The sequence below is a fragment of the Vulpes vulpes genome, chromosome 1 (assembly GCF_048418805.1).
Source record: "Vulpes vulpes isolate BD-2025 chromosome 1, VulVul3, whole genome shotgun sequence".
NCBI classification, from domain to species: domain Eukaryota; kingdom Metazoa; phylum Chordata; class Mammalia; order Carnivora; family Canidae; genus Vulpes; species Vulpes vulpes.
The window spans coordinates 134051585-134067463 of NC_132780.1; the positions used below are offsets into that span (position 1 = coordinate 134051585).

Consider the following 15879-nt stretch of genomic DNA (forward strand, 5'->3'; position numbering starts at 1 on the left):
TTTTCCCCCCCCACTTGGTTATGATGAATGGATAAAAAGGGTTTAAACATTCAAAAGGGTAGACAAGATTAATTTGACGTTAGTAATAATGCCCCAAGTACCAGTTTATCTTAAAAGCACATGATGTGTGTGAGACGCATGGTGTGTAAATAACAAAGCCAGGTGAGTAAAATTGTTTTAAGAATTTTAAAAATTGAAGGAAAAGTTCATTAGTGAAGGCATGTAATAAAAGAAAGCCAATAGCTATTTTCGTTACTCCTGCAAAGTAGTAAGGTGGTGATGCCATATTTTTTTCTTTTCAAGTCTTTATTTAAATTAGTTAGTTAACATACAGATACCATCATTTATGTAGAAATCCAATCAACGGATATTAGGACATTGTAAGATAATGCAATAATGGATGGGCTGATTGAGAACAAGTTGGGATGTGCTGTAAGAAAGGGGATAAATGGGTCATGGCAGCTAAGGAGAGAGGAGTGTTTTGCTTAGTGACCCAGTACCTATAGTAATCAGTGAAAGAACAAAAAGTCATATAAAGAAACCAAAGCCCTTTCACTGACTCCCATTTTTCCCTAGAAATATATTCTTGCTAACCTCCTGACAGGAAGGGGATATAATAATGCATTTGACTAAAGGAGACAAAAATAGAAATTGCACAGGCCAAGTATTGTTCCTAAGAAAGAAGAGAGAGGTGGCAAGATTCAAAGATTTTAAAACCCAATTGGTATTCTACTATTCCTGGTTTACTTAATGAGCCATTTTTATTGTATTTCTTCACATGCAAAGTACTGTTAGTATGTCATTTGTTTAAAGGCAAATCTAAACTTTGTTGAGAGAATGTTAAAAGGGCTTCATGCCACCTTTTAAATTTGCTGGCCTCTGTCCTTGGGTATAAGGAGTATGAAAGGCAGGATGCAGCACATGTCCCACCCAGCTCTCTCCTTATCATATATTTGCAGTCCCTTGACCACTAGGGAATTTGAGTTCTGAGGATGAGGTAATGTGAAAAATTAGTGAAGGAAGCCACAAAGAAGTGTAATTGCCTGACCAGAGTGCTTATTGAAGATGCTGCTATAACCAGGGGTGGGGATGGGGGAATTAATAGTTTACAAAGAAAGAATAGACAAAGATTTTTATTGAATTGCAGTTGATTTTTAAAAATCCCATCACTAAAAAAAATAAAAATAAAAAAAAAAAATAAAAAAAATAAAAAAATAAAAATCCCATCACTACTCCTTTAATAGGAACATGTGATAAACTAACAGTTCATGTAACATTTTGGAGGAGGGGGACTTGTGTTAAAGTTGATGGGGCAGCAAGAAAAGCGAAGTTTGACATGCCACTTCCATGTGTGCTTGTGCATATGGAAGACCTACTAGTTTCGTCCTTGTCAGATCATTGCAGAGCATTTTGCAGACTTCTTCCCAGCTGTTTACCAAGTGAAGTCAGCCTATTCACCTGTTAGAAACTTGTGGAGGAAATCACTGTGGCATGCTATAATACCATCAGCAGCCTGTGACTTCTATTTTGTCTTTGCCATTAGCTTCTAACTTTGCCCTGTATGTCCTCTTTCTTCATCACCATTGTGTGTTTGGCATGTTTTATAAATGTACCACTACTAATGTCTTTGAAACTTGGCATTGCTTATCAGCTCGCACACCACCAATGTCTTACATTTGGAGGGGTGGTGCCTTGGAGAGTTACCAGAACCTGTGCCACGAAAATTTAACCACTTCCTTGAATGGATATATTGAAAATTTTGTTTTGTCAAAAGCTGAATCAAAATTTTCTGAATCATCTCCATTTACCCCCCCCCCCCCCCAAGCAAACAGGTTTTGGCCATCAATATTTGAAAACCATTCTCCGGCTGGCATCCTGGATCAAGGGGCAGTCCCTTTCCAGGGAGCCTAAAATATTTCATGTTAAAGATGATGCTAAAATAAAAGAGAAGTAATTTTTCTTATCTGCATGGCCAGTTCCTGGCTGCATGCCTAATAATTCTCATGCCATTCCATAGAAGCGTGCGTTCACATGCAGCCTTGGGCTCTGGCCTGGGATGGATGGGATGGGTGGGAAATTGATTTTTTGTTCATTTGGGGTGGCTTTTTTGGCCTTCTTGAGAACTTGAGTTGAAAGTTATTTTTTTGCACTGTATGTTTAACAATGCCCTTGACTAGGCATCTAAGATATTAACCAGCTTCAGCAGATTATGCGTCTGACGGGGACCCCCCCTGCTTATCTCATTAACAGGATGCCAAGCCATGAGGTGAGAACAAACAGACTGTATAGGAATAGCCAATTCAGAAGGCCACATTCTCATTTTATTGCCACTGTATAACCAACACAGTTTTTAATATCACTGAGTGCTTGCATGTGCCTTGAGGGGCTACTAAGGTGATGAGTGTGTATGTGCTATGGCAGGATGCTGACATTTGGGATAAAATGTCATCCAATCCTATGGGTTGAGAATATAATTTATAGGCTTGTAAATAGAAAATGATGTTACTTTTATATTTGGGTTTTATAAATTTAGTGCTCGAGAAGCCATTATGTTTTCCTAGTTAGGGTACGTTAGCATCTGATGACTGTAGCCTGGAAGTGTATTTAACTGAGGGCCATTAGGATGCTTTCCTATTCATCAGTTTTTTATAATGACCAAAAGAAGATTCTTCCCTTAAGTTAAAAACCAAATCTATAAAATATCCAACACTGATAAGTACTATATTTAAAAGGAAATATACAAATAACATGGGATAAATATGAACACTTCTATAGGGTTAGGTGTCTTCTTTACCATTCTTACTACTTAATCTTTAATGCTAGTTTTATTATCAGAGATGGTTGAGGCACTTCTTTCTAAGATGTCTTTAATGTTTTTGGGAGCCAGGTTGGCATCACAGAGGCCCTTTGCAGCAGCAGTGTTTCTATTTCAGTTATATGCAGGTAGTTTTTAAATTTACCTTTATGTATCTTATTAGAGGGATGACTGTTCTCTGCTTAAGACAGGTCTCTCTTACCTCTGTCTTCCCTTCATCCTCAAGTAGGAAGGGATTACAGACATATGGATATTCAATTCCTGGAACTCTCTTTTCAAATTGGAAAGATTCCCAACAGCTTTGCAAAGTGGACCTCTTCTACTTGGTCCACGTACAATGACTAAGAAGGTGAAGTTGCCCTAGTAACCAGAACTTTTTCTAAGCTTGTGTGTGGAAATACACAGACACACACACACACACACACGCACACACACACCCCTTTACTGTTGAGCTGTATTAAAATAGCAATTTTAAGGAAGTGGTTTAGATTCAAAGAAGTTTTATCTCATCTTTTCAGATGGACTGAGAGTGGGATTTATTTTTTTGAAACTGGGAAGGTCACAGACACAGCTTAATACCTAATATCTAAAGCACACATTTATGAGTTACATTTATATTTACATGATTAATCTCAAGACCAGTTTTTGGTTTGCCTTCATAGAGCTATCAGTCCTTAAAAGTATCCGGCACCGAAAGTTCCTTCCAGTGGAGTTTGGAAATTGTGAAGTTGAAACACCCTTAGAGAATGAGAGCAAACTTTCTAAAGGCAACAGGGAGAACAGCTAATGTTTGTTGAGCTCTCACTCTGCACCAAGTACTGTGCTAAGGAAGTACTGGTTTGTTATCTCCAATCCTCACTGCAGCCTTGTGTGGTAGACATTGTTAATCTCTTTTTATAGAAAAGGAACTCAAGCCTTAAAGAGAATAAGTAACTTGCCCAAAGTGATAAAGTCAAGATTCAAGCCCGTTCCACCATAGGGACCAAACTTCTAAAACTATATTGGTAATATAAATGTTGTTTGTGTCAGAATTTTAGTTTAAAGCTCTTTCATGAGTTTTATCTAATTTGAATATCACAATAACTGTATGATAAAGGCAAGCCAAATACTAATATCTAATACTAATATTTTGCAGAAGAGGTCACCGATATGTCAGTTGAGACTTATGAAAGAAGATGTAGCATCTAAGTGGTAGGGGAAAGATTTCTGTGTAGGCCATGTAACTTATAATCCACTCTTCTTCATTTCTCTAAGTTGCTTTAGTATTTCTAAAATGTGTTCAGGACTTTTAGAATAATACAGTAAGCTTATGTTTACTTCCTTATTACCAACATTACTTTGTTAGCAAGGTTTAACACTGATGCCCTTTTTATGAACTAGGAGTACGTACTGAGATCAGCACCATCAGAGGATTGCTGGTCCTCAACTTTAGGAGTACATATCCCTGTGCTAATTATAGGTTTCTAGAAAGGCTATCTCAGAAAGGAGAGCTTCTTAGATATCTTGGCCTCCTTTTTTATTTTACTTGTGATCCTTTGATTAGAAAGCTAATAAAAGGGGACTTAGTTGCTTAGCATTCTCCTTCACTGGAAATGGAACTGTGAGAGATAACTGGAATAAACAAAGGTGCTGATCACATATAAGGGCGTTAGGATGGCAGTAAGAGAAATCTTTAACTGACTATCAAAGACAGTCGTAAACATTGAAGCTAGCACACTTTGTCAGTTAACACTTGTTCTTTGGCAGGATCGAGACTCTCTGGGAGCAGTAACATTACTGAACAAAGCCATTTTGAAAACCTCTTATTTTTACAGGCAAGAAACTACATTCAGTCTTTGACCCAGATGCCGAAAATGAACTTTGCAAATGTATTTATTGGTGCCAATCCCTTGGGTAAGTTGATCATATCCTTACCTCATGAATATTGAATTGTTAATGACATAAATTAAGGATTTAAAGGAGAGTTTTTCCCCTTTTGATTAAACAGGGTACCATTAATTAAATCCTGGAAGGTGGTAAGTAATGCTGTTTGGGTTTTTTGGGGAGGGAATTTTATTTATTTTACAGAGAGAGAGAGAGAGAGAGAGAGAAAACACAAGCGGGGGGAGGGGCAGAGAGAGAAGCAGGCTCCTCACTGAGGAGGGAGCCCTGATGCAGGGCTCAATCCCAGGATCCCAGGATCATGACCTGAGCCGAAGACCAGACACCTAACAAACTAAGCCACCCAGGCATCCAGGCCATTTGTTATCTATGTTCGTGTTGTTAGGTTTTTTAATCACATGATATGCTTATATGTTTATAGGATCCTAGAATGTGGTAGGAGGAATGGGCTTGTACGGTGAAGACAGGAGAGCAAATAGTGGGGATGTTGAGAGGAGAGATGAGAGGTGCAGGAAGAAGGAGGTACAGAGGAAAGCCTATGACTTCGCAACTGCTGCCATTGTGTGGTGTCCCAAACCAAGGGTGAAAACAGCTGAAGCACAGATAGGTGTTTAGAGGAGCCCCAGGAGCTCCCTGCAGACTGCCCTGCACTGCCTGTAGCTTCCCAGTGCTACAGGTCCTGCTATCCTTGTGCACTTTTCCTTTCTTCTCTTCTTCTATATGCCCCTCCCTGCCCCCCCCCCCCCCATTCTGTCTTCTTTGTGGAGATAATTTGCCACCTCAGACTTTAAGGAATGGCTCCACATTCCTTCCTGCCACTATCACTTCCAGGATCCTTTGCAGAGGGAAGTAACAGTGGTAGCTGCAGGATATGTACTGCCTTGGCTAAAATGAAAGTTGATTTCTTCCTTGAAGTTGGCGTTATTATGTGCTTTGGTTGGCTCCTAAAAGTGGCATTGCCTGAGACCCTACCTCCCTGAATCAAGGATTGTGCAGTGGACAGTGCCATTTAACAGGAGACAGGGAAAAATCAGACCAGGCCTTCCTGTGACAGGGAAGGGAGCCATGCCATGATAATAGTATAAGCGACCTTCTCACTTTCCTGAAGATTGTGTTATGTTGGCATGTTAAAAAAAATCTCTCAGTGGGTCATCCCTCTGCTTGGTCCCAGCAGCTGTACTTCAGGTTGTTTTGCCCTTTGAGAGCTGATAGTCATGACACCCTCTTCAGAAGTTGTCGTGAAGGCTAAGTGGTTTCCCCTTTTTAAGTACTTTGTCCACAGTGCTCGTTGAGAGTGATTTCAGTGTTCCTGTGATAATTTTTACAATAGCAGAGATGCTTACATTCTTCGAAATGTTGGGCAGTTCTGGGTGAGTCTGTGTCAACCTTGGAGATTGTAAGTATGTGAGATCTCAGCGGGGCTACTCTCCCATCCAAAAATGAGCCCACAAACTCGTCAGGGCTATATACAGAATTCTATGCCATTGGTTCAGGTTTGCATCTGCCCCGATCTGCTCCCCTTGGCTCTGTAGGATTTATTTGAGTTATATTATCAAGTTCAAGGATCTATGAGAAGCTCTATTCAAGTAATAAAGACTCCAGGATGTTGGGAAATTATGCTGGATGCTGGTAGCTTTCTTGTCTGTCATTCTGTTTTGAATGTATTTTCATCCTATCAGTTCATGTTTCAGACCTGGCAGTGCTCACTGTTTGACTTCCTATTAGCCAACTCCAAGGGATTTGTTAACTCATTTTTCTAGAGAAGGGAGAGAAGGGGGCGGGGAGTATGTGTGTGTCCCCACAGCTTATTTAGGTCACATCCATCCTTCTCTGGAATCATGACATTTAAACATTCAAAAGAACTGGATACCACTTAGCAATACAGACTGCCAATGAGTTGAATGGAGGCTTTGGGCCATCTGGTGCTCAGCACGGCAGTTCTCAGAATCTAAACATGCCTGATAGCTCATTGCCAAATAGTGACGTCATACAAAGAGTCTCTTCTTGCAGACAGAACATGGTGTTACTGACCACGAACTTGTGCCCAGCATATTAACTGAGCAGGAACACACCGATGATGTAAATAATGACAGCTGTATTTTGTCAGTCACTGACTTCATGTTCGACTATTATTCTCAAAACACGAATTAAAAGTTGAATTGACCTTTGATATAGTGTGTGTTTGTATCTGTCAAGATCTTAGAGGAACCTTTTCCTTACCCCTGACCTTATTCCTCATCAAGGTATTGGTTATCAGGACATGGTTCTTTTCACCCTACGAACCTCAGTCAGATGTAATGTGTGGTTCTTAATTGGATCCCGGTTTGAACAAACCAGGTGTAAAAGACAACTTTGGGATAATTGGAGAAGTTTTAACATAAACTGGATTTTTAGATGATATTTGAGAATTATTTGTCATATATAATGGTTTTGTGATTATATAGAAAGATGTATTTATGCTGAAATATTTAGAGGTAAAGTGTCATGTCTATCATTTTATTTTAACATGGTCCAGCAAAAGATCCAAATAGATAGGTAAAAAAAAGAAATAATGTTAATTGTTGGATATGGGTGGTAGGCATATGAGTAATCAGTATACTATTGTTTTGTATATTGAAATTTGTCATAGTGAAAATTTTATATTTCTTTTATCCAAATACCATGTCTCACCCACACACCCATGTAAAACCCTCAGTTTGTTCATTGTTGGAAGATCCGTTTGATGAATATTCATTGCCTTATGTTAGTAAATAAACAGCACAGGGAGACAAAAAAGTGAAAAATCAAAAAATCCCTGCTTACCTTTCCTAGATTAGTTTGGTTATAAGTTTTCCTTTTGACACAGTTTGAGTACAGTCGTAGCTGTTTGACACTGACATTCTACAAAAGTTTGTTCATACAGAGTCTCGGTTATTTTTAAAACTTGTTCTTTAGTAATGTATTCTTAATACAAAACATCCCTAGACATACCTACACATAAAGAAGAAAAGAGATCATGTTCCTTAGAGCAGACACATGGGGGGAGAATTCTTTGTTCCATATGAAGACTCAATACTGTGTATTTGCTTAATAGGGCCTGATTTTTTTGGTGACATGTTAAAAACTTTTTTTTTTCCTTCCAATCTGTGGGGCTGATAGCTGTCGACTTGCTGGAGAAGATGCTTGTATTGGACTCAGACAAGAGAATTACAGCAGCCCAAGCCCTCGCACATGCCTACTTTGCTCAGTACCATGATCCAGATGATGAACCAGTGGCTGATCCTTACGATCAGTCCTTTGAAAGCAGGGACCTCCTTATAGATGAATGGAAAAGTAAGTCATAAGAGCAGGATTAACATCTAGTGTGGGAACTTAGATTTTAAAATGTTTCTTAGGTGAGCCACTAACCAAAAGCTGTGGGAAAATAAAATTTCTGGTTATAATCAATTTGTTAAAACTTGTAACTAGTGTGTCTGATGCAGGATGGATATGTTCTTCTGATGGAAACTGTCTGTTGTAGATGATGACACTCTCTGGACCTTTGAGGTGCTTGTGTCTGGTCTGATTTTGTGCAACACCCCCCCCCCCTTACATCTGTATAGAGCTTCAAGGTTCTCAGAATCTGCCTTTACAACGTCTGTCTGAGAGAAGTAGGGAATAAGGTATTTTTGTAGTTTTACGATTGATAAAACTCTAGAATTATAGTTTTATAATTTTTAGGAAGATTTTATTTATTTATTCATGAGAGACACAGAGAGGCAGAGACAAAGGCAGAGGGAGAAGCAGGCTCCCTGCAGGGAGCCCAAGGTGGAACTCGATCCCAGGACCCCGGGATCACAACGTGAGCCAAAGGCAGACGCTCAACCACTGAGCCGTCTAGGTGCCCCTATAGTTTTATAATCGATAGTCTGTATCTTGTCTGTTACCTTGGACCTACTTAGGGACACAGCCAGAAATGAAACCTAGGTCTCCTCTATATCCCAACTTCAAATTATTTCCATAAAAACACATTCTGAACTTCAGGTAGATCCCCAAAGGCAAAATGATCTGTTCCATAGCTCGTAGAAGTGCTCTGCTATTCTCGAGCATCTTCTCCGGAGAGCTTAAAAGAGGAGGCACGGTGGAATGAAACAAATAAGTAAAAATAGTTCTTTTTGTGTATCCTTGAACTTCTGTGTAATCACATGTTCCTTTGGGTTATAACATGTAAGCAATGGAGTGGTTATTTGAAGTCGTCCAATCACTGGCCTGGACAGGAGGGAAGGATCTTGAGCTTCGAAGTTAAGAATGTCCACCTACAAGAATAGTCTCAACTCTCACATCCGACTTTTCTCTCTTCTGATTTTTAGGCCTGACCTATGATGAAGTCGTCAGCTTTGTGCCGCCACCCCTTGACCAAGAAGAGATGGAGTCCTGAGCACCTGGTTTCTGTTTTGTTGATCCCACTTCACTGTGAGGGGAAGGCCTTTTCATGGGAACTCTCCAAATATCATTCAAGTGCCTCTTGTTGCAAAGATTTCCTCCATGGTGGAAGGGGTTTGTGTGTGTGTGTGTATGTGTGTGCTCCTGTGCATGTGTCTGTCTGTGTGGGAGGGTAAGAGAATATGAGCAAACTCTGATCACAGTGACTTTACGTGGAATTACAGAAGCCCTGTGGCAGCCTCTGTTTGCTCTTTGTGAGAGTCAGCTCAGGCAGGCAAGAGCTGCCATCTTGTTAGGGTTTGTTAAATGCAAAGTAAAAAATATTAAACGGCCCAGGTCCCAGTCATGCTTTTGCCCTTTTGGCCTCTCCCATGGCCCTGGCTTGGGGTGGGAGGGGGGAGAGTCTCCTACATCCTGTAGCAGCACAGAGATGGCTCACACTTTCTGGCTGTTTCAGAAGCTGTCCCTCAGCATCGCTCGCAGCCAAGAAGGACCAACTGGCTTCTGTGCACTAGTCTGTGACTGACTTGTTTAGTACGATTCTCAGAACTCTGCAGGTGTGTCCGAAACTGTAAATATGCTTGTGCCTTAAGAGGAGAGAAGAAAGCGTAGATAGGTGAGATAGCACAGCAGACCAAGTGCCGAGCCAGGCAAGTAGTCAGGTTGTTGGAAGGCTGCTCATGAACCTGAAGTAACCAGGGAGCCCTGGAGGCATTGTGTGTGCATGTGTGCGCATGCATATGTGTGCTTCTCTTCACACCCCCCACACCCCAGGGGTTGCTATTTCTCTGCTCGCCCCCCACCTACAGTGCAGAGGTTTCTTGTGTATTAGCCCCAGCAGGCAGAAGCCGGTTCTTGCTGTCATTGTACTTTCTGTGTGCTCTTTATTCCCAGCAGAGTGACGATGTGTTTTGCATGTCTTGCTATTTGAGCATGCACAGCTGCTTGTCTGTTCTCTTTGGGAGGCCCTGGTGCCAGGCAGGTTTGCCAGTGAAGACTTCTTGGGTAGTTCAGAGCCCATGTCACCTCGGCTGATGCCACGGGAAGGTGACCTCATCCTCTCTCCAGCCCCAGTGCTATTTTGTGTTGAACACAATTGATACTCTAGGTGCTTTGATGTGAAAACTATGAAGAAATGGAACAGATGAGTGTATAGCATTTTCATTCTTGCCATCTGGTTTTCGACAAACTATTTTTGGGGAGCCATCATGGGAAAGATCAGGGCTTTTCTCGGGAATATCTCAGACTTTGGAAAACAATTGTTCTCTTCACTCCCAGTAGCTAATGCTAAGAAATGCTTAAAATCAAATGCTAAGAACAATAAAAATTGCTCATGAGGCCAGAAACTCCTTTTGCTATCTTTGTCTAAACATGGTTATTAAAAAAAGTAATGAGGTGTCTTTTCCACTCTTCTTTGGAAGAGGGTCTTCTTGGCAGCTTAACATTGACTTCTTGGTCTTGGTTCAGGGAGAAATAAATTTTGTTTCAGAATTTTGTATATTGCAGGAGTCCTTTGAGAATGTGATTCCTTTTGATGGGGAGAAAGGGCAAATTATTCTGATATTTTGTATTCTCAACTTTATAAAGATGAAATATCCTCAGGGGTGGAGAAGAATTGTTTTCATAATTTTCTGAATTTCAGGTGTCTTGTGCTACAAAAGGGCCCATGTGTTTGAACCCCCTGTGAAATAAGCAAGTGTGAAGCCGCTTCTACTATTGGCTGTGTGATAGAATCTTGTATTTGGGACAAGGCGTATCCATTTCTCTATCACAGCGCAGTGGTACCTGAATTCTGGAGGGACAGGGTGGGACCCCTGAGCCAGCTGGAGCAAGAAGGGAGGAGGCAGGCTGATGGTGATTGCACCTCACCCGGGATCCTACCCCTCTTTAAAGGAAAATGAACGCAAAAGCTTCATCTCCTTTATATGCAGTTCAAATCCTCACCATCCACAGCAAGATGAATTTCATCAGCCGTTTGGTTGTAAATGCTAGTATGATTTCCTACAGAAATACTGCTCTGAATATTTTTTCATAAAGGTCTTTGCACATGTGATTGTATATGCGTTAGGAGGCTGAATGCTCTTGGAGCCTGGACTCAGCTGGAGCCCATGTAAGAGCTCCTTGGTTTCTGAGCATTGTGCTCCCATCTCCTGATTTCTCTGAACAGAACTAGCAAAAGAGAGAATGAGGGAAATTGCTATTTTATTTGTATTCATGAACTTGGCTGTAATCAGTTATGCCATATAGGATGTCATACAATACCACTGGTTAAAATAAAGCCTATTTTTCAAATTTAGTGAGTTTCTCAAATTTATTATATTTTTATGTTGGTTGTTTTTTACTTAGTGCACAATATGGCATTTTTTCAATTGTGGCCTGGCATATGTTTTCTGGTAGACCTTAATGTTGCTCCTAAAATTTAGAAAACACTTTTAACAGAGCTCTTTAATTGTACACTTTATGGTGAAGCAGATCTGAGTCTTTGATGTAGATGGGTAGAGTAAATAGCAAGTAAGGCATAAACATAGCTTGCAAAGTATCACGACACTTGGATGTCAGAGTGGCCTGGGGCAGGGGTCAGCAAACTATGGCCCATGAGCCAGATCCCGTCTACCATCTGTTTTTGTATAGCCTGCTAAAAATGGTTTTTACATTTTTAAATGGTTGAAATCAAAAGAACAGTATTTTTGTAGCATGTGAAAAATAATGTAAAATTCAGATTTCAATGTCTATAAATAAAGTTTTATGGGAACACAACCACACGTTTGTTTATGTATTGTCTATGGCTGCTTTTGTGCTAGTAACAAAGTTAAATAGTTGCAGCAGAGACCATGTGGCTTACAAAATCTAATCTATTGCACTCTCTGGCTTTTTACAGGAAAAGTTTGCCGACTCCTGGCCCGGGACTTCAGTTTCCTTTTGTAAAATGAAGTTTTATTTTTTAAGATTTTATTTATTTATTTTAAAGATTTTATTTGTTTATGAGAGACACAAAGAGAGGGGCAGAGACACAGACAGAGGGAGAAGCAGGCTCCCTTTGGGGAACCCAATGTGGGACTCAATCCCTAGACTCTGGGATCACACCCTGAGCCAAAGGCTCAACCACTGAGCCACCCAGGCATCCCTAAAAATTTTATGTATTTGACAGAGACCATGAACGGTGGGGAGCTACAGAGGGAGAGGGAGAAGCAGACTCCCTACCGAGTAGGGAACCCAACACAGGGCTTGATCCCAGGACCCTGAGATCATGACCTGAGCCAAAGGTAGACACTTATCCGACCGAGCCACACAGGCACCCCTAAGATAAAGTTTGTTTAAATAGTTGTTTGGATTCTTTTCAGCTTTGACATCTTAAGCTATCTGTAGAAAGTATATTTTTATTTGAAAATTGCCAGAGAGAAGGTTGTATGCATACATATGTACATTGTTTGTAGACCTTTAAGCAAATGTGTTTCATTACTCTTTTATCTTACCGCCCTTGACAATATTCTTTTTTTTTTAAATATTTTATTTATTTATTCATGAGAGACACACAGAGAGAGAGGCAGAGACACAGGCAGAGGGAGAAGCAGGCTCCACGCAGGGAGCCCGACGTGGGACCTGATCCCGGGTCTCCAGGATCACACCCTGGGCGGAAGGCGGCACTAAACCACTAGGCCACTAGGGCTGCCCAACAATATTCTTCAAAACTACTGAATTACACCACAGGATTAAAGGGCCACAAGGTCTCATGGCTGTTTTCAGGGCCTATGTTGGTGTGCTTCCTTTCTCAGTGGCCTCAGAATGCTAACAGGTGTCCCAGGTGGATTGTGAGGCCCAGCCTGTGAGGATACGGAGAGTGTGCAGCTGGGTGTTTTGTCCTGTGGTGTCTGGTCCCAGGCTGGCAGCTGGGAATAATGGCAGAAGGCAAACTAAGCACAGACTCTTTTCTTCATCCTGTCCTCATTATCTTCAGAGAGTAAAAGAAAAGGGACCCAGTTGTCACACATGATCTATCAGCCCCTGTAAGGATCAGAGAGTTGTAGGAAATATTTTGCCTTCACATACCAGGCATGAGTGCTGTGACACAACCTTCCGGGCTTCTGAGTGGAGGCCCTGTTTACTAGCTCAAGGAGAATTGACACCAGAAAAAAGCTCACCTTAAGTGAATCCACTAAAAAATGGGGACCAGAATTGAATAGTATGTTTTGGGGGTTGGAGGTTAGAGGAAGTCTGACTGGGACTACTGTAAAAACTGAAAAAAATGATAAAAGCATATTCATAATTTCAGATCCACTTTTGTAATGAAGAAAGAGCAAATGCTGTGTTTCTCAAGTGACACCATGTCTCATAGGCTGCAATATCCTTCCCGTTTTGATTTTTGTAGCATCATCATAGAGGAAATCTTTGCAAAAATATTTGAGGTCTTCCTGCGTTTTCCTAAGGGCCTCAATCTTTTGATAATTCCATTGCTCTTTTTTACAAGTTATCTTGGTGATCACTTTATCAACCTTTCCCTTTTGGTATCTGGTCTGAGCCTGCCAGATCCACATTTTTGAGAGCTAAGCAGTTTTCTAGCATTATTTATCAAGTTCATCAAACTGACCATCTTTTGCAAGATTTGCGATTATTGCAGTTAATCTGCACTATATTTGTGTCATTGGTCCTATGCCTATAATACAGAGACCAACAGAGGACTAGAATGTATAGAATAGATGCTCTGGGTTCAGATACTAATGAAGCTAGGAGGGACTAATGTCCATTCATTAGTGAATGTTTTTGTGTGACAACTTTCACTTTTCTGCACGATCTAATAGCTACGAGGACTTGGCCAACAAATATGCAAATGAAGACCTTTTTAATTTATAGTACAGATTTTTCTTTTTTAAGATATTATTTATTCATGAGAGACACACACAGAGAGAGAGGCAGAGACACAGGCAGAGGGAGAAGCAGGCTTCCTGCGGGACTCAAGCCCCAGACCTGGGATCATACCCTGACCCAAAGGCAGATGCTCAACCGCTGAGTCACGCAGGCATCCCAATACAGATATGTTTTAATACACATATACTTTGAACTTAGCATTTACATTTTTCAGGACTTAGAGACCTCCCAAATACATGAATGGAAAAGTAAAAGGGTTATTCAGGGTCTTGTTCTTTAAGATTTTATTTGTTTTTGGGAGAGACAGAACAAGCATGAACAGGGAGAGGGACAAGCAGACTCTGTGCTGAGTGCAGAGCCTAACGTGGGGCTCAGTCCCACCACCCTGAGATCATTATCTGAGCCAAAATCAAGAGTCAGACACTTAACTGACTGAGCCATGCAGACGCCCCTTTTTATTATTTTGTTTTTAATTTGTTTTTTGAGAGAGCATGCATGAGTGTGGGTAAGGGGAGGGGCAGAGGGAGAGAGAATCTCCAGCGGATTCCTGGCTGAACACAGAGCCTGATGGGGTGATCTCAAAACCCTGAGATCATGACCTGAGCTGAAATCAAGAGTCGGTCACTTAACTATCTGAGCCACCCAGGTACCCCAAGGTCTTGTTCTTTATAATAGCAAAATATTGGAAGTAACCCACATATCTGTCAATGAGAACTTGATTAAATACCATGGTCATGTTACAGTGGACTACCATATATCTAGGCATGGATACATGTGCAAGATAGGAGGGAGAGAAAGTGAGTGGCAAAGTATCATATGCCGTTCTCCCTTTTTACTGATAGAAAGATATGGCCAGGAAGACCCTAGAAGAACCCACACCAAACTCAGCAACTGTATCTGAGAGGTAGAATTATAGAAGGCTCTAATTTGTGTGATTTGTTGTGTTTTGTAAAACAACAACAAAAAACACTGAATAATTTCTTTTGTAATCTGAAAGCTTTAAAAAATTTTAGTAAGATTATTTTGTCCAGATGAAGTTGGGGGAACCATTCCCCAATTTCAGTTTTGCTAGTGTTAGAGTGCAACTTTCCAAGACGGGAGAACACATGCTGGAAAGGGGTTGTTGCACCTAGCTATTGGGCCTCTGAAAAGCAGAACACCATCACTCCTTTGTAGCAGGATTCTCCCCGCAGCTGGGAGGGCTTGGTAGTTTCTTCCCCAGAAGAGTGTATTTGAGGGATCTGAAGCTGGATTTTTCAACTTTTGGCACTCTTGACATCTTGGGCTGGGGGGTCACATGTGGAGGCTGACCTGCATGGGGTTGTTACGCAGCACCCCGACTTCTACTAACAAGATGACAGTGGCATACATACTCCCTTCTCCCAGTTCTGGTTGCCAAAAATGTCTCCAGACATTGCCAAATGTGCCCTGCTGCAAAACTGTCCCTAGTTGAGTGAGAATCACTGGTCTAAAGCTGAGACCCCTCAGGGGGCCCTACTGGCTCCAACAGTAGAACGTGTGACTCTTTGATCTTGGAGTCATGAATTCAAGCCCCACGTTGGGCATAGAACTGCTTTTTAAAGAAGTTTTGTTTTCTTTTTTTTTTTTTAAATAATAAAGTGGAGACACTTGTAGTCTTGAAGAATAGCAAAGAATTGAAGAAATAATTGAAGACTAACACCTACTAACCTGTTCTCACTTAAAGAAATAGGAAAGGCCTTTTTAAAGGTGGGACTATATCTTCTTTGGAGAAAAGATGTTAGTTCAGAAGAAAGTATGCTTGATACTGGATTGAGGCTATTCCATTTCTCAAAAAAAGAAAAAGGAAGTGGGTGTCAAATGAATAAAATTATTCTTTGTTCAGAAGCGTATGGGCCATTGCCACAGCCAGAACATTTAGTAATTAAGCCGGGGTATGA

At 40.9% G+C, this 15879-nt stretch overlaps 1 protein-coding gene across 2 annotated transcripts in view; it reads left to right on the forward strand.

The window, feature by feature from the left end:
• Positions 1–11854, forward strand: part of MAPK14 (mitogen-activated protein kinase 14) — a 75877-nt gene extending 64023 nt beyond the window's left edge. The window contains exons 9-12 of one of the 2 annotated variants that reach the window (XM_025990810.2): positions 2187–2266; positions 4630–4708; positions 7835–8008; positions 9025–11854. In XM_025990810.2, coding sequence (XP_025846595.1) covers positions 2187–2266; positions 4630–4708; positions 7835–8008; positions 9025–9092 — 401 coding nt within the window. In that variant the 3' untranslated portion in view covers positions 9093–11854. The remainder of the gene's footprint in view (positions 1–2186; positions 2267–4629; positions 4709–7834; positions 8009–9024) is intronic. The other variant, XM_025990811.2, reaches the window with a different exon arrangement.
• The last annotated feature ends 4025 nt before the right edge of the window (positions 11855–15879 follow it).